Source organism: Papio anubis, chromosome 2 (genome assembly GCF_008728515.1).
Source record: "Papio anubis isolate 15944 chromosome 2, Panubis1.0, whole genome shotgun sequence".
Classification (NCBI taxonomy): Eukaryota; Metazoa; Chordata; class Mammalia; order Primates; family Cercopithecidae; genus Papio; species Papio anubis.
In genome coordinates this window covers 91,868,725-91,893,853 of record NC_044977.1, presented here as the reverse complement: position 1 = coordinate 91,893,853, position 25,129 = coordinate 91,868,725, and the positions used below count along the sequence as shown (strand labels likewise).

The window sequence follows — 25,129 nt, the reverse complement described above, 5'->3', positions numbered from 1 at the left end:
TTCGGTTCCCTCTACCTGGGACACTCTTCCCTTCCCTCTCCTATAGTCCGTCAAGCTCCCACCCCTATCAATCGCTATCATCGTGCTGTGTTTTATTGTCTTTATAGGACTTAAGATTTGCAATGCCCCTTTCTGAGAGCATACAGGAGGGCTGAAAGAGGGAGTGGGGTACCACGGTGGCCTTAAGAGCCTATTTGATCCACCCAGTTTTCCTGTTAGCCCAGATCTCCAGGTATTTGAAATCCTTGCAGTAAGAGTGCCTGTAAGACCCAGGGAAGAGGCCCTCAGGGTCCTGGAGAGACGGTGGCTGAGAATGGTCCAGCTACACTCCACAGGAAGCCGGAGGCCAGGAAGCAGGGGGCGAGTACAGGCCAGTGTGTGCAAGTTTTCTATTTTTATTTGTATTTATTTTTTGAGACAGGGTCTTGCTTTGTTGTCCAGGCTGGAGTGCAGTGGGATGATCAAGCTCACTGCCGCCTTGATCTTCCGGCTCAAGCCTCTTGTCTCTGGGACTACAGGCATGCACCACCACACTCAGCTAATTTCTTTTTTTTCAGTAGAGACAAGGTCTTGCTATGTTGCTCTGGCTAGTCTCAAATTCCCGGACTGAAGCAGTCCTCCCACCTTGGCCTTCCAGTGTTGGGATTACGGGCATCATCCCGTAATCTGTCTGACCCAGTTGCCTATTTTTAGACCTAAAGTGCATAGGCCTAGTGCGAGGTTCAGGTGAGGGGTAGAACTGCTGGAAACTGACATCCACACCCTGCCTCCTCTGCACCAGGTCTGGCTCTGCAGTTCAAGACCTCTCTTGGTTCCTCCTCCCAGAAACCCTCCTGGGGCAGAGTAGAATCTCAGGGTCTGTGCTGTCTGGGACTGCTTGAAGAATGAGACTGGTGAAATTGCGATGGGGACTAGGGCTGGGCAGGAGTGGTGACAAGTGGTGAGGCCAAGAGTACCACCCTACCTACCCAAATATGCCTTTTTATCCTACCCTCCATCACCTGGGCCCCTTTATAACACAGTCCATGGCTGCCAATGGACCAGACCCTAGAGGCTAGAGACCCTAGTATTGGCTCCAGGACATCTATCACAATAGCCAGCCAATTAGCTGCTGCCAGTGGCATAGGAAGGATTAAAAGCTGGACCCAAGGTTTGGAGCACCTGCTATCTAACTGGCTTAAGCTGCATAGGGCCCATGAGAAGACCTGTGTCAAGTGTCATGTGGTTTTTGGATAGAGGTGCTGAGACACTCAGCCAGCACAGACCCCAGAAGATACGTAACTCAGGGATCCTTTCTGGGTAACCTGCAGGGGCTGGGTTGGAGACTGTACACCATGCCAAGAGGCTGTGCTGACTTTAGGATTCATGGGGCAGCCAGAATACTTACTGAGCCAGGGAGGTGGTCACAGCATGTGGTGAGGCTTGGGAGGGGGATTGCCTACCCTTGGAAAGAATGACAGTAGCACGGTATACAATAAACAAAAAGATTTGTATTAGAACATAGACACTCAGGGAAGAAAGAGGTATCATCATCAAATGTGGAATGTTGAAGAAATAGTTAAAATAAATAAAGACTCCAAGCGCAGCTAGGGCTGGCTCAGGCTGGGGCTCACAGAGGCCACTGCACATCAGCTCCAGGCTGCAGGAGCCACCACCTGGCCATACCGGCCTCCTCCCTGACACAGCGTCTCTCTCAAGTACTGGAGCAGCTAGCAAGCTCACTCCCCACTCTCCTCACTTATCTCTGTAACAATGTCTATCAGGCTCTGGAGCCCGAAGATATAGCCAGCATCCTGGCCCTCATGTACCACAGTGTCCTCGCCATACAGCCTGCAGGTGGTGTGTGCAAAGTCAATCATGCGCACATCTACAGAGCTGGCGCCAATGGGTTTGTAGGCATAGGCACCAGCAGACTCATCAGCTGATTCCTCTGACAGGTCCTCCAAATCCTCAGCATCTGAGTCCAGGACCACTTCGGGCCGCTCCTTGCCATCATAGATGACCAGCAAAGAGCTTGAGTAGAAGCGGTAGGACTCCTGTCGCTCCAACACTGCCTTGAGCTCAGTCAGCTTCTTGAGCACAGGGCCCAGGAGTTCACGGCGCAGGTACCGCCCATTGTGGAAGAACTGGAAAAGTGCCTCCTTGAAGCCCTGCACCGACAGCTTCCGTCCATGGTACTTGTTCATGAACATGAGCTGCCCACTGCCTGCTTGGTATACCTGTAGGAGAGAGACCAGCAAGTCAGGGGCTGAGGGCCATCTCAATCCCTGGACTCGGGGTGGGGCCGGGGGTGGGAGGGAAGGGTGGTGTGGTGGCGGCGGCATGTGAAAGCCCAAATCAGATAAAGTACACGAGTCGCACATGAGCCACTATCCACTATACTCTCTCATCAGCCCACACCTGGGATGCAGTCATCCAACCTGAGTTTGGTCATTGTGCCCCAGCACCCCAACTCAACATCTGGGTCACTGGAGATGACCTAACCCTCTTGCCCTCCTCCCTACTACTATCCACAGATTCTGGACTCAGCTAACCAGACCAATCTGAGAGAGAATCATGCAGGCATGCATGCTTTCTCTTTCAACCAAAAAGCAACAGACTCGTGTGGGGTCAAATCTGGAATCTTTTTATTTTGAGACAGAGTCTCGCTGTCGCCCAGGCTTGAGTGCAATGGTGTGATTTCAGCTCACTGCAACCTCTGCCTCCTGGGTTCAAGCTGTTTTCATGCCTCAGTCTCCCAAGTAGCTGGCATTACAGCTGTGTACCACCACACCCAGCCAATTTTTGTATTTTTAGTAGAGATAGGGTTTCGCCATGTTGCCTGGGCTGGTCTCAAACTCCTGACCTCAGGTGATCCACCCACCTTGACCTCCCAAAGTGCTGGGATTACAGGTGTGAGCCACTGCACCTGGCCTGGAATCTTTTGAGCAAACAGGACTATGCCAGGGTGAGGAAGTGACAGCCACTGGATGCCCTAGCCAGCCCTAGCATCCCCCTCACCTGCATGCCACACACACGCACACCAATGACTGCAGACGTGCTCTGCTGACATTTTCGGATCTGGTTGGCTGCCTTTTCCTCTGAAGCATCATCACCGTGTTGTCGTGTGCCCATCTTGAGGTCAAGGACACAAGGCACCTCATAGCGGGAAGTCAGGTTTTCCAGTAAGATAAATTCTGAGTAGTTAAGAATAATACCCTCAAAAGGAAGTGCTACTGCATGGGTCCTTGATACTCTCAAGGTACAGTGCCTAGATGCAGTGACCCAGAGAAGCCTGAACCCACAGGATAGTCCATTAGTCCTGCCATCACCCACACAGCGAGTCCAGAGCTGACTACAAAGCTGAGAGACACTTTTACTTCTTGTCAGGGAACTGGCATGAAAGCAGCCTGCACCTGGACTCAACAGAGGCCTGGGCTCTTCCAGCCTGGGAGATACACACGCCATTTCCTGAACTCTTAGCTAAGTGTAGGACTAGGGTCCAAAAACAAAGTCCTCAATTACAAGTAGAACATCAAGAAACTTCAGTAAATCCTGTAGCCTTAAATGTGAACTGGAAATGTAAGTACAAACTCATGAAAATAGTTTTCTCTTTAAACGTCTGCTTCCCAGTTGTGTGCACTAAAAAAGGTCTAGAAACAATGACCAGAAATAATGGAGTGTCTCTAGTGCACAGACCATTGTCTCATCATTTGCCATTCAAGGAATCAGTACTCCCTAGAGCAGAAACTGGTTAACTATGGCCCAGTGCTTGCTGTTTATGGCCTATAAGCTAGAAGTGGTTTTTACATTTTTTAAGAGACCAAAAAATAGATAAACGCTAGGCATGGCGGCTCATGCCTGTTATCCCAACATTTTGGGAGGCTGAGGCAGGGGGATCACTTGAGTCCAGGAGTTTGAGACCAGCCTGGGCAATATAGTGAGACCTCATCTCTACAAAGGGGAGGAGAGGGGCGGGGAGGAAGAGGGCTGGGAGTGGTGCTTCATGCCTATTATCCCAGCACTTTGGGAGGCCAAAGCAGGTGGATCACCTGAGGTCAGGAGTTGAGACCAGCCTGGCCAACATGGCGAAACCCCGTCTCTACTAAAAATAGAAAAATGAGCCAGGCGTGGCAGCAGATGCCTGTAATCCCAACTACTCGGGAGGCTGAGGCATGAGAATCGCTTGAACCTGGAAGACGGAGGTTGCAGTGAGCTGAGATCACACCACTGCACTCCAGCCTGGGGGACAGAGCAAGACTCTTGTCTCAAAAAAAAAAAAAAAAAAGAAGAGAGAGAGAAAGAGAGGGAGAAAAGAAAAAAGAAAGCAAAGACAAGGAAAAAGAAAGAGAAAAGAAAAGAAAAAGAAAGATTTCCTCATGCACAGCTCGTGTCCCAGTGGCAGTCTGGTGAACCAGGACTGAGAGGTCAGTCTCCTCACCCAAACACCCCAGCCCTTGGCAGGTGAACAATGTTTTGAGACTTCTGAAGAGTCTGAAAACAGGGGGCAGCCCCTTGCCCTCTTCCTCTAGGTTACCTAGGCTAAAGCCCACCTGATGCAAGCTGGCCCCTTCATGAGGCATCTCTCTCCCCCCAGAGACCCATTATTATACCCCACTCCTCATCATCTGCACTCCTAGGCCAGTGGCTGCCCTGAGGGAAGTGATTATTTGCCCATAATTATCATACAGGGTGTCCTGGAATAACCCAGGTAGGAGAAACTCAGCCATGACTATAAAAACCCAACCTCTCTCTCCAAGCTCCAAGGGACTTCCTCATTTCCTCTCCTCTTACCCTCAAATGCAGAGATGCCCATGAACAAAGGATACTGTACTGGTTCCGATGCTTTGCATTCTCCTTCATTCTCTGTAACTGTTGCTGGTGACATTTCATGCTCCAAGGGTTATAGTGTTTAAGCTGGGAACTTATATTCCCCTTCTTCTCTACAGTGTAGTACAAGACTTCAGATTTCTTTAGCCACTCAAATTCTTCTTCTAACTTATGACTATAAAGAGATAAAGACCAATAAGTCAGTATGTCTTATCAGAATTCAGAAGGCCAGGTGCGGTGGCTCGCGCCGGTAATCCCAGCACTTTGGGAGGCCGAGATGGGCAGATCACTTGAGGTCAGGAGTTGGAGACCAGCCTGGCCAACAGGGTGAAACCCTGTCTCTACTAAAAATACAAAAAATAGTCGGGCATGGTGGTGTGCTCGGGAAGCTGAGGCAGGAGAATCACTTGAACCCGGGAGGCAGAGGTTGCAGTGAGCCAAGAAGATCATGCCACTACACTCCAACCTGGGCAACAGAGCAAGCAAGACTCCAAAATAAAAAAAGTTAAAATAAATAAATAAATAAATAAATAAATAAATAATCCAGGGTTAAAGTACAAAGAATCTTTCTTTTTTTTTTTCTTTTTCTTGAGATGGAGTTTCGCTCTTATTGCCCAGGCTGGAGTGCAATGGCGCGATCTCGGCTCATTGCAACCTACGCCTCCGGGTTCTAGCGATTTTCCTGTCTCAGCCTCCCAAGTAGCTGGGACTACAGATGCATGCTACCACACCTGGCTAATTTTTGTATTTTTAGTAGAGACAGGGTTTTATCATATTGGTCAGGCTGGTCTCGAACTCCTGACCTCAGGTGATCCGCCCACCTTGGCGTCCCGAAGTGCTGGGATTACAGGCATGAGCCACCGCACCCGGCCAGAAACGTTCTAGAGTAATGAAAAGTGACTTCTTGATGTGGTGGTAGCTTACCGTGTACACGTTTGCCAAAACTCTTTGAACACTTCAAATGGGTACATTTTACCACATGTGTACCTCAAGAAAGTTGATTTTAGAAAATAACATAAGGGACCAGCCATCCACTACTTTCTACAGCAAAAAGAACTTAAGATCCATGATCAACCCCTGCTCCCCAGCCCCGTATGTGGAGAGCCTTCACTGCCCTCTTCTAGGCAGTGGTACCACCTAGCCTCCAGTACAACCAGGTTCCCCTGACTCCAAAAGCTGGCAACTGGGAAAATAGGAACTGAAATTCCATGAGACTAAGTCAACCTACTTAGCTACATTACATGTACTTTACTTTATATATATACTATTTATATTTTCACAAGCTTTGCCAAGGTGCAGGAGTAGGATGGCCCTGCTTAAGGAGATCACTGAGTTTCAGGGATGCCCAATGCCCCTTTTGTCCCCCACCACTGGTGAACAACCTGAGGTAAAAGGATAGCTCCTCTCTTGGTCACTGCTACATCTCCAGAACACAGCCTGGCACAGAGCAGTCACACCCAAACTGGCAGGATCTAACCAGAGTCAACTAAAGAAAGAGGCTGAGCATGCCATGTAGGAATTGGCCACTGAATGACAGGTACCTACTAAATCCACTTGAGTCCTTAGCTCCAGGGAACTGGGCTATAACCAAAACCGCCAACACTTCCCCTCCCACATAGCCCAGAGTTGTCCTCTGTCTACACTCACCTCTTCATTTTCTCCTCTTTACGGTGCTGACGCACCCAGTCCTTAGGGGTCTTTTCTGTTTCTAAGACATGATGTTTTTTGTTTGTTGTCCACCTTAGGAGCTTACTTTTTGGTTCACAGTCTGAATTATCTACAATGTCCACAATTCCATGGTCCCCTTTTAATGGATATGCTATTAGACACAAGTTCCTGTCTTCATCTTCTTCAAAGCGCACAGATACCACACCTGGAAGGGGGTGAGGAGCAGAAAGAACTTTTAATTCCACAGGAAGAAGCACTGTAAGTAACATGATTGTAACATTTGTTTTTTTCTTACCCAGTTCCTTAGTCTCTATGTTGCCAGAGGCCCCAAACTCATCTGCAAACTTAACAAATATCAAAACAGCTAGAAAAGATGACACCATACAAGACAAGCAATTAGGGAGCAAACATGGCCGAGAGTCTTCTTCTCTTATGTACTCAACGAGGCAAGAACCAAAGAATTACAAGACACATTTTTCCATCATTGAAAATGTTTATTAATTTTTATGTAATTCTTCTAATCCTAAAAGACTGAAAACATTGGTTTTTATAGTTTGCGGGAATTTTTAATGCCCTAAACAGAAACTCCAATAGCCTCATGGCTTGCTTTAAAGCAGAGCCTGAATACAGGGGGAACATAGGTTTGCCTGAGGGTTAAGAAGCATCCAAGAATAAGGGAAGATTGGGTAAGCAAAACAAAATAAAGGGGCAAACAAAACAAACCACACAGCACAAGACACCCTAGCAAAGGCTTCCCACAGTGCCCCCACACGGGTAGGCACCCAGGCCTTTTGTTCTTTTAAAATATGTTTTTATTGGTCTTTGCAGTCTCACGTCACAAAATAACAAAATGAACACAAGGCAGATAGAGTTGGTTGGGGAGCACAGACATGTGGTGGCCTTGAAAGCAGCGTTCCCCCTTAAGTCTCTAGAACCTGCCATGAGTAATTAGACAGTCTTTGAGGATGGGGCTGTCAGGTGGGGGCGTTTCAGCAGGTGCCGACGAGCGCCTTACAAACGACTGGCTGAACACCTTTCCTCCCAGGCCTCTCTGCCCCAGCATCACTCAATCTGCTCAGTCCTTGCTGCCCGCCCGCTCGACTGCTGCAGGGGAATGCGTGCTCAGAGAGAGACGACACTTCTGAGGTGGCTCCCAGCTCTGGGTGCAGAGGAGCCGGGGTGGGGGATTCAGGCCACACTTCCCTGTGGCCACAGGGGAAAGGACCAGGGGAAAAAATGGGGCAGGGACGGACAGCTAACAAGGGGCCTTTGGCTTTGTCCTGGAAAAAAACAACAGAGAAGGACCAAGTGAGGGCCCCCAACTCCCCCATCCCCACCGCAATACACATGCATATTCAGAGTACAGAGAAAGGTACCCAGTACGTTCTGTTCTTAAAGACAATGTTTCAAGAGTCCCAAAAGAACCTAAGTTGTTCTAGAGTCCTTTATGTAACCAGGTAATGCACATTTAAAATTAATTTATTTAATGGATTCTTCCTAGATTTACAAAAGTCTCCCCCACTCCCCAACAAAGACCCTACCATGCTGGTGGCTGCTGATGTCCCCTATAAAATACATTATAAAAAGAAATTAGAAATTATCATATGTGAATCGAAGGGTTGCTTTCACATAGCAATTTTGGGGACATTCTGTAACAGCAAAGGGCTTGGGCTAATCAGCACAGGCCTCCCACTCCTGCATTCCATCTGACTCAACCCTGCTCCCCCGGCCTACCTAATCACCCGGGCTTCTGGTTTCCTGGAGGACAAAAAGCAGGCGGCAAGTATTCTGGGTTAAAATCCTCCCAAAGTCTTCCCCCACTGTCCCCTCAATGGGGGACTATGGGTTACTGTGATCAAGAGACACCTGAACATAAAACACAACTACACTTCTACCAAAATCAAACTCAAATCCACAAAACAAAACAGAATTGAGCAATCTTACCAGGGCTTGAAAACTGAGGGTGTGAGATGCTGGGCTGAGGGCCAGGAGGAGGAGAAGGAGGAGAGGGAGGGAAAGCACAGAGTGGGAGGGAGTGAGGGCTCCAGGGATGGCTGCCAGGGCCTTCCATGGCCACGATCCCTCACATCTCCTCACCAGTGTGGCAACCCCTCCAGCAGCTGGGACTTACCTTTGTACTGGGGAGTGAATTTGCGCATCTCAGCAGGGAGGGTCTCGTAGAACTGATGTTCCCTTGGGACCAGGGGCTTGCACAGGGTTGTCTCATTGAAGCGGAGCACACATGAGTGCCCCCCGACCTGGTGGACAAAGGGCTCCAGCAGGACGCCTTTGGCGCGGGGCTCCACATCCATGGCCCTGAAGGCTGGGCTCATCCTCCGGGCGCAGATGGCAGGGAGATAGAGGCAGCGGAGTCCAGCGGCCAGTACGTCTTCCGTCTGTTGTCTGTGTGTCCCTCTCGTTGTGGCTCCTTGGCTTGTTCTGGCCAGGATGCTCTGCTAGAAGCAAACACAATGATGACATGGGGGTTCGAAGTAGCGTGGGAAATGCCTTAGAGCTGCTCACCCTGCTCCTCCAGCATAAAGACAAAGACAAACAGTCTGAGCTCTTGCGGGACTCCGCCCATGCCACCCACCTTGGCCCCTCCTTCTCCGGCAGAAAAACAAAAACACTATGAGCTCATGGGGCGGGGTTAGATGCAGACAGGCAGGGAATGGGTTCCAGGGGCCCTAAAAAGGCAGAGGTCCCACTACAGTGTTAGAAAGCCACTACCACAGGCAAAACTGATGCCATGGTGAGGTGAAATCACAATTTCATGCCTAATATTTGGATTAAATCTTACCATTTTCTAATAAGAGTGTCAAGCTTTAAGTGGATGATGCCCAAGTCTCCCATTAATTTTATACACACACACACACACACACACACACGTATATAAATTTTTTTTTTTGAGATGGAGTCTTACTCTGTCGTCAGGCGGGAGTGCAGTGGCACAATCTCGGCTCACTGCAACCTCCGCCTCTCGGGTTCAAGCCATTCTCCTGCCTCAGTCTCCTGAGTAGGTGGGATCACAAGCATGCACCACCACGCCCAGCTAATTTTTGTATTTTTAGTAGAGACGCGGTTTCACCACATTGGCTGGCATGATCTCGATCTCTTGACCTCATGATCTGCCCGACTCGGTCTCCCAAAGTGCTGGGATTATAGGCGTGAGCGACCGCACCCAGCCCCATTAATTATATTTTTATAAAATGCATTTAAATACAGGGAAAACCTGCTTACTCATTATCTGGTAAGACTCATTATTTACTTGTCCAGTTTGTCTATGCACACTGTTCCTGCCCAAGGCCAAAGACAAGCCCCATTAACCTTATTAGCAATGGAGCTTGGGTCCAGTTTTAATGATTAACAACTTAAAACAACTGATCAAAGCTGGTTAACTCCATTTAAAAAGATACACAGTGTTCTAGGTCACTATTTTTATCAGTTCTATCCTGATCACCAAAAGCTGGTACACACCTTTAAACCAAAGTTATGCTTTTGGGGCAATCAGGGCTCGTATCCACTCACTCAGACACGCACTGGATGCCGCATCAACGAAGCACACCTCTGTATGCACCTTGTTAACCGGTTCAGGTCATGTCACAGTCGTTTTCTGTTTTGTCTAATTTACAAGTTATGCAGTCTCTACTAGCATTCTTTATAGGGCTTGAGTTACATTTCAGTATCTGTACAGAGATTTTACTGGGAACTCCTTCAGTTCCCATGACTCCAACTGAGAGAGGAGTGAGGATGGATCTGGAGGAGATGTGCCCTCTGACCTCTAATATGGGGAAAGCGCCTATTATGTATCAGGTTCATGACAGGAATTTCTTATGTCATTTGGTCCTCATGACACTTTCTTTGAGGCAGACACTACTCTCCCTATTGCAAACAATGAAGCTGATTAGAGATGGTTAGGAAACTCACCCAGGGCCAGAGACAATAAGCCACTTCTCCCAAGTGAATCCCACACAGCTGCCTCTAGGGCACATGATCTCTGGCACTGCCCAGCTTAATTTCTCCTTTCTTTTTCTTTTGAGATGGACTCTTGCTCTGTCACCCAGGCTGGAGTGCAGTGGTGAGATCTCGGCTCACTGCAAGGTCCGCCTCCCGGGTTCACGCCATTCTCCTGCCTCAGTCTCCTGAGTAGCTGGGACTACAGGTGCCTGCCACCATGCCCGGCTAATTTTTTTGTATTTTTAGTAGAGACAGGGTTTCACTGTGTTAGCCAGGATGGTCTTGATCTCCTGATCACATGTTCCGCCAACCTCGGCCTCCCAAAGTGCTGGGATTACAGGCGTGAGCCACCGCACCCAGCCCAGAATAGTTTTAAAATAAAACTATAAATATAAAACTGTGTATCTGTAATGAGGCCGGGCGCGGTGGCTCACGCCTGTAATCCCAGCACTTTGGGAGGCCGAGGTGGGTGGATCACGAGGTCAGGAGATCAAGACCATCCTGGATAACACAGTGAAACCCCATCTCTACTAAAAATACAAAAAAAAAAAAAAAAATTAGCCAGGCATGGTGGCTGGCACCTATAGTCCCAGCTACTCAGGAGGCTCAGGCAGGAGAATGGCATAAACCCGGGAGGCGGAGCTTGCTGTGAGCCAAGATTGTGCCACTGCACTCCAGCCTGGTAGACAGAGCTAGACTGTCTCAAAAAAAACAAAACAACAACAAAAAATCTCTTGCTAACCATGGAGATGAGGAAATAAATATAAAAATATTTTTTAAAATAAAAACTATCGGCCGGGCGCAGTGGCTCATGCCTGTAATCCTAGTACCTTGGGAGGCCGAGGCGGGCAGATCACCTAAGGCCAGGAGTTCAAGACCAGCCTGGCCAACGTGGTGAAGCCCCATCTCAACTAAAAATAACAAAAATTAGCGGGGCATGGTGGCACACGCCTGTAATCCCAGCTACTTGGGAGGCTGAGGTAGGAGAATTCCTTGAACCCAGGAGGCGGAGGTTGCAGTGAGCCGAGATCGCGCTACTGCACTCCAGCCTGGCAAAAGAGCGAGACTCCGTCTCAAAAAAAAAAAAAAAAAAGAAAAGAAAAAAGAAAAGAAAAAAACAATAAAAAACTAAAAACCATTTTTAGTAAAATAAAGCCAGGAAGGAAACAGTCAATGTCTGACTCTGAAAGGAGTCTTGTAGGGAACACCAAATTGACCTGTCTGGGTACATGGCATCAAACTACCATCAACCTCAGGAAAACTCCATAAAAATCAAGTCCACTGCTCCATAAAATCAGGACATCTATCATCCTTGATGATGAACACATTTGCCTCTACATCCAGCAACAGGAGAGGAATGAAACAAAAATTTTTTTTTCATACAATCGTGTGACGGACTATTAGGATACCACAAAGAGCTTTCTTATCAATTTTATATTTTTTAACCAGGAGAAAATGCTTATGATATACTTTTTTTTTTTTTTTTTTGGAGACAGGGTCTCCATTGTTAAGGCTGCAGGACAAGTGGTGTAATCTCAGCTCACCGCAGCCTTGTCCACCAAGGCTCAAGTGATCCTCCCACCTCAGCTTCCCAAGTAGCTGGGACAACTACAGGAACACACCACCACATCCAGCTAATTTTTGTATTTCTGTGTAGAGATGGGGTTTTGCCACGTTGCTCAGGCTGGTCCTAAACTCTTGAGCTCAAGTGATCCTCCTGCCTTGGCCTAACCAAAGTGCTGGGATTACAGGCGTGTGCCACCGAACCGGGCCGTTTATGATACACTTTTCTTTTTTTTCTGGGACAGAGTCTTGCTCTGTTGCCCAAGCTAGAGTGCATGATCTCACCTCACGGCAACCTCTGCCTCCCAGGTTCAAGCGGTTCTCCTGCCTCAGCCTCCCGAGTAGCTGGGTCTACAGGCGTCTGCCACCATGCCCGGCTAATGTTTTGTATTTTTTTTTTTTTTTTGAGACGGAGTCTCGCTGTGCTCCCAGGCTGGAGTGCAGTGGCGTGATCTCGGCTCACTGCAAGCTCCGCCTCCCGGGTTCACGCCATTCTCCCGCCTCAGCCTCCCAAGTAGCTGAGACTACAGGCACCCGCCACCACGCCCAGCTAGTTTTTTTGTATTTTTAGTAGAGACGGGGTTTCACCATGTTAGCCAGGATAGTCTCGATCTCCTGACCTCGTGATCCACCCGCCTTGGCCTCCCAAAGTGCTGGGATTACAGGCTTGAGCCACCGCGCCCGGCATGTTTTGTATTTTTTTTAGTAGAGACGGGGTTTCACCGTGTTAGCCAGGTCTCGATCTCCTGACCTCGTGATCCGCCTGCCTCGGCCTCCCAAAGTACTGGGATTAGAGGCGTGAGCCACCGCACCCGGCCTCACTTATGATAAACTTTTAAGTTACAAGAAGGAAGATGGGGCCGGACACGGTGGCTCACACCTGTAATCCCAGCACTTTGGGAGGCCGAGGCAGGTGGATCACGAGGTCAAGAGATCGAGACCAGACTGGGCAAGCTGCATAGTGAGAGCCAGTCTCTAAATAATTTTTTAATTAGTCAGGCATGGTGGGGAGACTGAGGTGGGAGGATCACTGGAGTGCAGGAGTTCCAGAATTCTGTGAGGTATGATCATGCCACTGCACTCCAGCCTGGGTGACAGAGCAGGACCCTGTCTATTAATAAAATAAATAAATACATAAATATGTAAATAAATAAATAAATAAAGGCTTGATATTCACAAGCCTTCTCTAAAAGAATTCTTCAAGGATATACTACAGCTTGGCCAAGGGTGGTGGCTCACGCCTGTTATCCCAACACTTTGAGAGGCTGAGGCAGGTGGACTGATGAGACCAGCCAAGGCAACATGGCAAAAACCCCTCTCTACAAAAAAAAAAAAAAAAAAAAAAAAGAATAATAAAATAAACAAAAAATTTAAAAAATACAAGGAGGACAGGCGCAGTGGCTCATGCCTATAATCCCAGCACTTTGGAAGGCTGCGGCAGGCGGATCACCTGAGGTCAGGAGCTCAAGACCAGTCTGCCCAACATGGCGAAACCCCGTCTCTACTAAAAATACAAAAAATTAGCTGTGCGTGGTGGCGGGCGCCTGTATTCCAAGCTACTCAGGAGGCTGAGGCAGGAGAATCACTTGAACCTGGGAGGTGGACGTTGCAGTGAGCCGAGACCACGCCATTGCACTCCAGCCTGGGCAACAAGAGTGAAACTCCGTCTCAAAAAAAAAAAAAAGGCCAAGGCAGTAGGATCACTTGAGGCCAGAAGTTCAAGACTAGTCTTGGCAATACAGCAAGACCCTATCTCTACAAAAAAATTAGCAAGTTGTGGTGGTGCACATCTGTAGCCCTAGCTACTCAGGAGGCTGAGGCAGGAGGATCTCTTGAGCCCAGGAGTTTGAGGCTGCAGTGATCTCTGATCATACCACTGAGCTTCAGCGTGCATGACTGAGTGAGACTCCATGTCAAACAAACAAACAAATAAAAGTTGGGATCAACTACCCTTGAGGAGTACTATGGTGACCCTTCTGTTCTCTCTACAGAAAGCTATAATACTGCTATTATAGAAAGAGGTGGTCAGGCCAGGTGCGGTGGCTCAGGCTTGTAATCGTAGCACTTTGGGAGGCAGATCGCTTAAGCTCAAGAGTTCAATACCAGCCTGAGCAACATGGTAAAACCCCATCTCTACTAAAAATACAAAAACTAGCTGGGCGTGGTGGCACGGGCCCACAGTCCCAGCTACTTGGGGGGCTGGAGCAAGAAAATAGCTTGAACCTGGGAGACTGAGCCTGCAGTGAGCCTGGTGACAAAATGAGACCCTGTCCCCAAAAAAATAAAAAGGCAAGCAAGCGGTGGTCAAAATGCTGCCCCAAAATGTAGGGAGGTAAGTACTGTAGAACTTTCTTCTGCATTTTTAAATGTGTGACTTTTTGTGATTTTTTTTCAATCTAAACAAACATTCACTTTCTTACCTAATTTTGTTTTCATATTTGTACATTATTTTGTTTAAAGATGGCATTTATAATTACACGTATAATTACAAATTATATATTTATGTTATATATATTTATATTATTTTATATAAGCTTCAGACACCACAAAACCTGCCCTATACTAGGTGGTAAGATCATGATTGCCCGCTTTTCAGTTTTCTGAATGTTTTAAACTTCTTATAATATCCTCCAACTCTGAGCACACATTACCTTTATAACTGAGAGAGAAAATACTGGGGGAAGAGGAGGATTCAAGATTGAAACAGGAAAACACAGATGGCTGCCTGGCTCTTGATGGTTTTAAATCCATCTAGAAACAAACACTGATCCAGCCCACCCTTCGTACTCAGAGCTTCACTCCAAGTGAGAATAACAACCACAATACACACTGTCCTTAAGCTGCACACAAGGTGCTAGAAGGTCAGAGCCCTCAATAGCATTTCATTCTGGTGTTGTGTTATGTTATGTTATGTTATCTTTTGAGATGGAGTTTCGCTCTTGTTGCCCAGGCTGGAGTGCAATGGCCTGATCTCGGCTCACCACAACCTCCGCCTCCCAGGTTCAAGTGATTCTCCTGCCTCAGCATCCCAAGTAGCTGGGATTACACGCATGCGCCACCACGCCTGGCTAATTTTTTTTTTTTTTTTTGAGACGGAGTCTCGCTCTGTCGCCCAGGCTGGAGTGCAGTGGCCAGATCTCCGCTCACTGCAAGCTCCGCCTCCCGGGTTCGCGCAATTCTCCTGCCTCAGCCTCCCGAGCAGCTGGGACTACAGGCGCCCGCCACCTCGCCCGGCTTATTTTTTTGTATTTTTAGTAGAGACGGGGTTTCACCGTGTTAGCCAGGATGGTCTCGATCTCCTGACCTCGTGATCCACCCGTCTCGGCCTCCCAAAGTGCTGGGATTACAGGCTTGAGCCACCGCGCCCGGCCCGCCTGGCTAATTTTTATATATATTTTTAGTAGAGACAGGGTTTCTCCATGTTGGACAGGCTGGTCTCAAACTCCCAGCCTCAGATGATCCACCCTCAGGCTCCCAAAGTGCTGGGATTACAGGTGTGAGCCACCGTACCCAGCCTCATTCTGGTTTTAATAAAGAAGAAACCACGGATTTTAACTGGAGTGATTTCATGAAAGTCATACAACAATGTAGCTTCTTCCCCCAAAACAGCAGATTCTGTTCCAAAAATCTGGACAAATCTCAGCCTTTCCATAAGGGACACAGTAGTCTCTCAGCTGCTTCTCCTTTCTAGAACCACCAGCACGACTATGCTGCCCTATCTCTTTGCCTCATCTGACCAGGTTTCTGGAATGACAGATTAGAGGACTCCAAAGTAAGGGGAACAGGAAGAAGGAACTTTCAGCCTACCTAGAAATATGTTTATCACCAGCTTGGGCAAGATGGGGACACCTTGTCTCTACCAAATATAAAAAAAATAGCCAGGTGCAATGGCACGTACCTGTGGTATCAGCTACTTGGGAGGCTGAGGTGGAAGGGTCACTGGAGCCTGGAAGGTCAAGGCTGCAGTGAGCCATGATCACGCCACTGTACTCCAGCCTGGGTGACAGAGCGAGACCCTGTCTCAAAAAAAAAACAAAAAAAAAACCAAAACAAACAAACAAAAAAAAACATAATAAAAAAGAAATATGTTTATCTGAATAATCTGCTAGAATTATAACGAATTTTAGCAATTTTTAAAAGCTTCTAGATAAAACAATGCTTGATTCTAAGGTCTCGTATGTCCCCTTTAGCAATATATCAAACTTTATTTTAAGAGATGGGGGCTTGCTATGTTGCCCAGGCTGGCCTTAAACTTCTGGTCTCAAGTGATCCTTCCGCCTTAGCCTCTCCAAGTGCTAGAATACAACGCATGAGTCATCTGGCCAAATTTTCTTAGAAATAGCTAAATGGATTCTATACACATACCAGGAATTTTCAGTTCTCTTGTAAAAGCCAGAGACAATTCTCTTTTTCAAGGACAATTCTCAGTCTCCCATCTCCCACCACATTGTAAGAAACGTAACTCAACAGGAACACAGAGAAGCAACTCTCTCAGACTAAAGCCAAAATTGCTCACAGGTCTCAATCTCTGAGGGATTTCTGCTACCTCAAGTCACAGTTCTCTCATATGCCAATAAGTAATGGTCCCATAGGGCCAGTGTGGTGGCTCACACCTGTAATCCTAGCACTTGGAGGCCAAGGCAGGAGGACTGTTTGAGCCCAGGAGTTTGAGAACAATCCTGGCAACATAGTGAGACCTTGTCTCTACAAAAAATAACTAGTCAGGTGTGGTGGTACATGCCTGTTGTCCCAGCTACTTGGGAGGCAGAGGTGGAGGGATCACTTGAGCCAGAAAGCTCAAGGTTGCACCACACTCCAGCCCAGGTGACAGAGCGAGACACTGTCTCAAACAAACAAACAAAAAAGTAACGGTCCATTAGCTTCAGACAAGATTATACGTTTCCTGCCAGTGGGCAATGTTTACCCCGTTTAGCTCTTAGCTCACTGCCAAACCCAAATGACACATGAATTCATCCTCTGAAATAAAGGATGCCAAAAGTGATTCAGTCCCAATGGGCAACCACAGAGGCAGGGCATCCCAGACCTGCCCAGGCAAGCACCTGAGTGCTGCTTTTGCTGGAGCAGGGACGAAAGTGTGCCCTATGCAGCACCAGTTCCTGCGACCAAGGGAACTCTGACAATTTCCTCTAGGTCCTTTCAACATCTCACTTAGACAAATACTCCTCACAAGGGTCTGCAAACTATTCTAGGTTTGTGGCAGCAATCTGGCAGCTTGTATCACCCAACCCACTTGGCCTAAGTGCAGTCAGTGTTCATCCAGACCAGCCCAGAAAGGAATGAGATATGATCTTGGGAAAATTATTTAAGACTGCACCAGTCAGGCCTGGTGCGGTGGCTCACTGTAATCCCAGCACTTTGGGAGGCCAAGGGGGGCGGATCACGAGGTCAGGAGATCGAGACCATCCTCGCTAACATAGTGAAACCCCGTCTCTACTAAAAATGCAAAAAATTAGCCCGGCGTGGGGGCGGGCGCCTGTAGTCCCAGCTACTAGGGAGGCTGAGGCAGGAGAATCGCTTGAACCTAGGAGGCGGAGCTTGCAGTGAGCCGAGATCACGCCACTGCACTCCAGCCAGAGCAACAGAGCGAGACTCCATCTCAAAAAAAAATAAAAAAATAAAAAAATAAATAAATATATATATATATATATATATATATATATATAAATAAAGACTGCACCAGTCACAGCACTATGTCCTAATAAAGAGACACTTGCCAATTATCCTTCAGAAGTCCTGAGCTAGCTCTCCAAAATAAGATGCAGCAAATATTTTAAAATTTTTGTTAGGAAAATCAAGTCCAACTGCATTCATAGTTCCAAAGCAAAGGTCACACTGATCTCTTCAGAATCACCCAGTTTGTAAGGAAGGCAGTGGATTCAGTCAATCAAGATCACATTTGAGGCCAGGCATGGAGGCTCACACCTATAATCTCAGCAGTTTGGGAAGCTGAGGTAAGAGGATTGCTTGAGCTCAGAAGTTTGAGACCAGCCTGGGCAACACAGTGAGACTCCGTCTTTTAAAAAATGTTTTAAAAATTAGCCAGGCTTGGTGGCACGTGCCTGTAGTCCTAGCTACGCAGAAGGCTGAGGCAGGAGGATCACCTTAGCCCAGAAGGTCGAGGTTATCGTGAGCTATGAGACTGCCACTGCACTCTAGACTGGGTGACAGAGTGAGACCCTGTCTCTAAAAAAAGTAAAAATAAAATAAGATTGTATTTCAGGACCAGCAGTGAAGGCCAACAAGGTACTTTCAGTTTTAACATCTTACTTTTATCTCGCTCATTACAAGGAGCTTAAGTTATTTTCCAAAGTAAAAACAGTCTTTGAGTGTGAGATAAATCATCCTAGGGGTCCTGTCCCTTACTTTCCCAGGACTCACCTGCCGTCGTCCTGCTGCTCATGTTCATTAGTTTTGTTTTTGTTTTTTTAAGACAGGGTCTCACTCACGTCTCCCAGGCTGAAGTGCAGTTGGTGTAATCACAGCTCACTGTAGCCTTGCCTCCCTGGGTTCAAGTGATTCTCCCATCTCAGCCTCCCAAGTAGCTGGGACTACAGGCACATGGTACATGTCGAACTAATTTTTTGTTATTTTTAGTAGAGACAAGGTTTCGCCACATTGCCCAGGCTAGTCTCGAATTCCTGGGATCCAATGATCCGCCTACCTCAGCCTCCTGAAGTGCTGGGATTACAGGCATGAGCTACTGAACCAGATCACACATCCCATTAGTTTTTAAGCCCCAAAATCTAAACCCGTCAGCTGCCAACTGGCACCCCTGTAAGTTCGACCCTCCCAAATCCCCCAGGACCTTGTCTCCTGGATTTACAGTCCTCCTCTGGCCTTCCCAGTGTAAATGCAGCATTCTGACTAACCCATAAAGTCTTCAACGTGAGACCCTAGAAGTTGCTGTGTTAGTTCCAAATGCCCAGCAGAGAACCTACAAAGGGCAGAGGTGGCCCAAAAACCTGAGGAAGAGACTGACACTTTTATCCTCATGCTCAGATACAAACACAAAGCAAGAAAAACCCCAGCCCTTCAGTAGTGGGTCTGTAATCAACTGGGCTCTCTCTCCTCCAGAGGCACTTGCCTGGAAGAACAGATACTGTTCAAGGAATGACACCTTTTACTGCCTTACAAGTAAAACTTCTATTCATAGTAGATGAAAAATTGAAAATCTTCAATAAGAATTAACTAATTTAAGAAGATCATAATCTCAGCAACGTGCAAAAAGTTGGTTTAACAAGTTATTTGTTATTGTTTTTCTTGTCAGGTTGTTCAAGCTCATAAAAATATACATTCCTTGGTCAAGTATACTACAATCAGCCCTCCTTTCTTCCTTGAGTAACTAGGCAAGTTCTCAAAAAATATGAAGACTCTTCAGCACCAGAGCTAAGCAGATACCAAGCCTGCACACTTCCTTAGGGTACCCCATAAAAGCAGGTAAACTGCTTACCACCACTCCCTGCTGATGAGGAGGAAGGAACCATGGCACAGTCCACAGACAGCAAGTATAAAGCACATCTAAACAAATAGGCATCAGAATGAAAGTGGGCAGGCTTGCAGTTAGGTTAATCCCCAAACAAATGTGGCTGCAGCCTCAACAATACCATCAAATTTGTGTAGAAAAGGGATCTTTGCCAAATGCAGTGGCTCACACCTGTAATCCCAGCCCTTTTGGACGCTGAGGATTTTTTCTGGATGCTTTTTTCCTGCTGAAGCAGGTGGATTGCTTAATGCCAGGAGTTCAAGACCAGCCTGGGTTAAAAAAAGTGAGACCCTGTCTTTACAAAAAAAGTTTTTTTGTGTTTTTTTGAGACGGAGTCTTGCTCTGTCGCCCAGGCTAGAGTGCAGTGGCGTGATAGCCGGACGTGGTGACGGGCGCCTGTAGTCCCAGCTACTCGGGAGGCTGAGGCAGGAGAATGGCAGAAACCCAGGGAGGCGGAGCTTGCAGTGAGCTGAGATCCGGCCACTGCACTCCAGCCTGGGCGACAGAGCGAGACTCTGTCTCAAAAAAAAAATAAATAAATAAATAAATAATAATAATAATAAATATATAAATCTCAGACACTAGGGCATATAAAAATCTGAATGGGCAGGTGAGTAGTTATACCAAAAAGTCATATCCAATGTTAGTTTCACACTTGCAAAGCAAAAATAACCTATTCTTATAAAACAAACACTGAAGGGGGACGTGAGATTTTTGCAATCCCCATGAAAGCTGAGACAAGCTCACACAGCCCATGGGTCATCTCATTTGAGTGTGCAGCTTTAGTTAGGAAGGCCTGTTGGCCCCAAAGCAGCCCAAACTAAAAGAGCAAGACAAGGTTCAAGGCAAGGAGCCATAACGCGTGGGCTCTTCTAACAGGTGGGGTTAAGGTAGAGTAATATGGCCTGGGGAACTTGGGCCATAGCACCCCAGGGCCAGACCAAGCAACGTGGCAGCCTTCCACAAACCCAGACTTAGGAGATGTAGCCCAGGTTCCAAATGGGCACATTCTCACAAACTAAACGCAAAAGCAACAACACTAGAGCCAGATGTTCTGCTTCTTGTTAACACGTTTCATTCCATTAAAAGAAGTTTTACTCTTCCTTAGGTTTGGGATTAGACACTCCAATTTCGAAAACACATAGGAGTGTCTCAAGTAAGATACGTGGATACACAGAGAAAGCAAACAACATTAATTAGCCAGGTGTGGTGCCACGCACCTGTAATCCCAGCTACTCGGGAGGCTGAGGCATGAGAATAGCTTGAACCCGGGAGGCGGAGGTTGCAGTGAGCCGAGATCGCACCACTGCACTCAGGCCTGGGTGACACAGCGAGATTCCGCCTCATAAAAAAAAAAAACCTGAATTTCAAAGGGAGTACATCCCAGAAATTTGTTTAGTTTTATTTTTTTGAGACAGAGGCTCCCGCCACCACACCCAGCTGATTTTTGTATTTTTAGTACAGACGGGGTTTCACCATGTTTGTAAGACTGGTCTCAAACTCCTGATCTCAAGTGATTCGCCCACCTCGGCCTCCCAAAGGGATGGTATTACTGGCGTGAGCCACCACCCTCGGCTCTTTATTTTTCCTTTTTGTTTTTTTGAGATGGCGTCTCACTCTGTCACCCAGGCTGGAGTGTAGTGGCGCGATTTTGGCTCACTGCAATCTCTACCCACTGGGTTCAAGCAATTCTCTTGCCTCAGCCTCCTGAGTAGCTCGGATTCCAGGCACGTGCCACGGTGCCCGGCTAGTTTTTGTATTTTTAGTAGAGATGGGGTTTCACCAGGTTGGCCAGGCTGGTCTTGAACTCCTGACCTCGTGATCCAACCACCTTGGCCTCCCAAAGTGCTGGGATTACAGGCGTGAGCCACCAAGCCTGGCCCTGGCCCTTTCTTTAAAAGGTAGGGCAGGCCAGGCGAGGAGGCTGAGCGTGGAGAATGGCGTGAACCTAGGAGGCGGAGCTTGCAGTGAGCCAAGATCGCACCATTGCACTCCAACCTTGGTGACAGAGCGAGACTGTGTATCAAAAAAAAAAAAAAAAAAAAAGTAGGGCAATGATGGGGATGGGCACAGTGTAGATGAAACAAGATTGGCCAGCAATTAGTAACTACTGAAGCTGGTGATGTGTGACAGACCCAAATCAACTGTGCATCATCTTGGCAAATTGACTTCTCCAAATCCTGAGGTGGGCTCTAAATTCAATTTTTGGAGAAAAGGACACTTCCTTGCCACCATAATATACTGTAAAACACAACTACTTCTTATTACTTTTATTACATGGTGCACAAATGGGCAAAAACATAATTTATTTAAAAATACAAATACATGCTTTAAAATGTAATAACATGAGAATAATCAACTGCTTACTTTCTAATGTACAAGAGTGTGTTCAATTTGTTACTTAACAAGATTATCTCACTAGGTGAAATAACTTCACTTAAAGGGAAAATTCTTCCCCAATGCATCCTCTTTATGAGCCAAACAATGGAAAATTTTCACCTCAGCAAGCTGGCCTCAGAGAGGTTCAGGCTCATCCCTGTTGCCTAGATACCAGTGACATCTCAGGAGCATACAGAAGGCTCTGGCATCCCTCTTGGAAGGGAGACTGGCAAAGGTTCAGTCAGTGGTTGCTCCTTCTTTCCCGGCACATTCCACTGCTCAGACAGATACAGGGCTAGCATACAGTGTACCTGTCTGTCACCTAGGAAGCTTTGAAGCACAAAAGAAGTCTATTATATCTGTTACACTGATTTCTAGATCTCCCAGGTCCCTGCCTTGCTCCCTCCCTACCCAGGCCCTGCATAAAAAACAAACCAAACAAACAAAAAAACTAGTTTCTACAACTGTATCAACTCTAGTCCTTGTTCTTATCCATTTGATTTCTTTCTCTCCTTTTTTTTTTTTTTTGTAGAGACAGGGTGTTGCTATGTTGCCCAGGTTGATCTTGAACTGCTGGGCTCAAGTGATTCTCCATTTGATTTCTAACAATGCCTGTGAATTCTAAAGTCACAAAGAAGGTAAATCTATCGAAATGACAATGTCAGACAAGACCACAGAAAATATAAAAAAAAATTTTTAATGACAGTTAATAGTTTAACTTTTCTCAAAAGCCATCAACTTGTCTATTATGTCAAATATGATAAAGTATTCATTTGGCCCTTTCTAACTCTGATAGTGGCTAAAGTTAAAACAACACCTTGAAGCTTCTCTTTAAATACTTAACACCCAAGTTACAGGATGCAATTATACAAACCCCACAGCAACAACCTACATAAATAAGCATCTTAGTTCACTTAAAATATTACCTGGCTACAATTGCAAATACAGCAAACATTTTAAACACTAGAATTCAACAAAATTACTGTAATCATGATCCTTTATTAAAAATATCATAGAACTGATGATCTACAACATTTTTGTTACCACGTTCCAAAGTTCCAGTACTTTTTCTTAAAACTATTCAAGATGATTTTTTGTTCTATGTACATTCTGCTACGGAAATGCTTAATTCCAACCAGTGACTAGTTCTATTTCCTCCGGTATTTAAGAGCACTAGATTTTACTGGTTTCTACATTTTATTTTCACCCATTTTTCTGCTAGTGTAGCTTTCTTGATATATGAAACCGAATACAATCCTAAAATGAAATAAGGCATTAGGATGCAAAAGACAAAAGCGGTCTCTAATCAAAAGTAAAGAGTGGAAATACCACTATAAAGGTGTCCTCTTATCCATTTAAAGGCCTTTTTTCTACAGTGAGGTTAAGTGTGTAGATTCCCTCATCGAACACCATCTGACGGGCCCAAATGGCATTCAACATTCAAAATGGCTGCACATCTGCCGACCCCAGGTAACACTACCTGAGGCGCTGGGCTGACTCCCTATCCAAAGATCTGGGAAGAAGACCCCCCAACCCGCCAAATACCTGGGGAGATCGTGGCCGCCAATGACCTGGGGAGACCCCTCAATGACACCGTAGATCTTGTGTTTCCCAAGACCGGGGGAGATCTCAATGACCAGGAAAGATCCTGTCCCCCCACCAACCCGGGAGACCTCTCCAATGACCGGGGAAGATTCTGCACCCCCAAAATCAGGGAAATCTCTCCCTCAATGATCAGAAGAAAAATGCTCCTCCCAAATTACCCAGGGAAATCGAATCCACAAAGACCCCGGGAGATTTCCCCCACAAAGACCACGGAAGAAGTCCTTCCCAAATAAGCTGGGAGACTCCAATGATCAGAGATCCCATCTCCCAGTAGCCCAAAAAAATCTCCCTCAAAGCTCCTGGGGCACTAGGGCCATAAGACGCGAGCGTTACCTGCTGCCTCAGCCGGGTTCCTCGGCGCTTCCGACCTATTGTTTCTCTCGCACCAAAATGGCTGCAGCCAGGCCGAGCCCCGCCCCCTGCACCTCGCTCCCGGTGCCCCTCGCTATTGGCTCGTCCTAGGAGCTGCGCACGCGGACTGGACAGCCTGAAAGGCGCTGTTGCTAGGGTGCCAGGATTCGCTGCAGCAGCTTCCGGAAAAGGCGGTGACTGGGGGCGGGGCCAGAGAGGGCGGAGCATTGTCCTCCGTCGGGGAGGATGGTCAGGAGGTGTGATGTGCGGTTGGGTGGACGGACTGGCTGCGGGCCGATGGACAGCAGGATACCTGGGAAACAGATGGATTGACCAACAGTCCTGGTTTGTTCAGTACTGAGCGATTTCGCAGGATGCAGGAATTTCAGTGCTAACACAGAGACAGTCCACTACAAACTGGGAAGTTGGTGACTCTAGCAGATGGACAGAAGACTGGATGTGAATAGACGGAAAGAGGGACAAAAGAGTGACTGTAGACGGTGGACAAAGAAATGGTTATATATACAGACAGACAGATTATTAGATATGGAAGGGTAGACAGAGAAGTGGCCATAGAGTTTTCTGGGGACTGGTGGATGACCCAGTGCCCAAGCCAGCTCCCACCAAGCTCCACACCACAGGGCTTGTCTGAGGCTCATTTGTCTTGGGCCTGTGTTGGACAGAAGGGCTCTCACCTGACTGAATGTCAGTGTAGCTGTGAAAGGCAAAGGAGAGGATTAGTGCCACTGAGAGTGGGCAGAGCCTCATACCTGATCTCTGCTCTTTCTGTAAAGAAGGCCAATGTTGCAGCCCTGTGTACTGGGTGTTTGCAAAGGCATAAATTCACTCATACACTCCTTAATTCAACAAGTATTTATTAAGCACTTACACTCTGTATTGGACATACAGCAGTGAACAAAAAGGGAAAATAAATAAATATCCCTGACCTTGTAACAGTGGACAGGAGAGACTTCCTGTGAGCAGCTCCTCTCACCCTAGCATGTGGTTTCCAGGGCTCCATGTCCACCTGGTTTCCTCCAATCTCACCAGTTTCTCATCTGTGTGTTTTCTGTCTACGCTTACTCTTCCAAAATCTTATCCAGGCTCATGACTTCGAATGCCACCGTGTCAATCACTCCTAAAAGTGCTTGTCCAGTCCAGATCCTTCCTGAGTGGCAGATTCACTAGTCCCACTGTCAACTAAACGTCTGCACTCTGACTTCCAGTCATTGGCATCTCAAACGCAACTTGTGCCACCCTAACGCTGGCTCATCCGCCAAACCTACTTCACCC

At 47.1% G+C, this 25,129-nt stretch overlaps 1 protein-coding gene across 9 annotated transcripts; it reads right to left on the bottom strand.

The window, feature by feature from the left end:
- Positions 1 to 1,470: 1,470 nt before the first annotated feature.
- IP6K2 (inositol hexakisphosphate kinase 2) lies at positions 1,471 to 23,941 on the bottom strand. Of its 9 annotated transcripts, none has more exons than XM_021934428.2 (7): positions 23,819 to 23,911; positions 22,001 to 22,210; positions 8,609 to 8,933; positions 6,457 to 6,682; positions 4,809 to 4,984; positions 3,001 to 3,176; positions 1,471 to 2,219 (listed from the first exon to the last, which is right to left on the bottom strand). In XM_021934428.2, exons 3-7 carry the CDS (start codon positions 8,808 to 8,810, stop codon positions 1,719 to 1,721), a joined length of 1,281 nt encoding a protein of 426 aa, XP_021790120.1. In that variant the 5' UTR covers positions 8,811 to 8,933; positions 22,001 to 22,210; positions 23,819 to 23,911; the 3' UTR covers positions 1,471 to 1,718. The 9 variants fall into 9 exon arrangements, with proteins under 9 accessions (XP_021790120.1, XP_017810943.1, XP_009199095.1 ...); XM_017955454.2 differs by having other exon boundaries at positions 6,457 to 7,757; positions 8,609 to 8,930; XM_009200831.2 differs by having other exon boundaries at positions 8,609 to 8,930.
- Positions 23,942 to 25,129: the final 1,188 nt, after the last annotated feature.

Coding starts and splice junctions, on each gene's coding strand:
- IP6K2 (XM_003894468.4), bottom strand. CDS start 8,810: ATGAGCCCAGCCTTCAGGGCCATGGATGTGGAGCCCCGCGCCAAAGGC. Junction 6,683..8,608: donor ATTCACTCCCCAGTACAAAG/GTAAGTCCCAGC, acceptor ACCCCCTTCCAG/GTGTGGTATCTGTGCGCTTT. Junction 3,177..4,808: donor AAAGCATCGGAACCAGTACA/GTATCCTTTGTT, acceptor TTAACTACTCAG/AATTTATCTTACTGGAAAAC.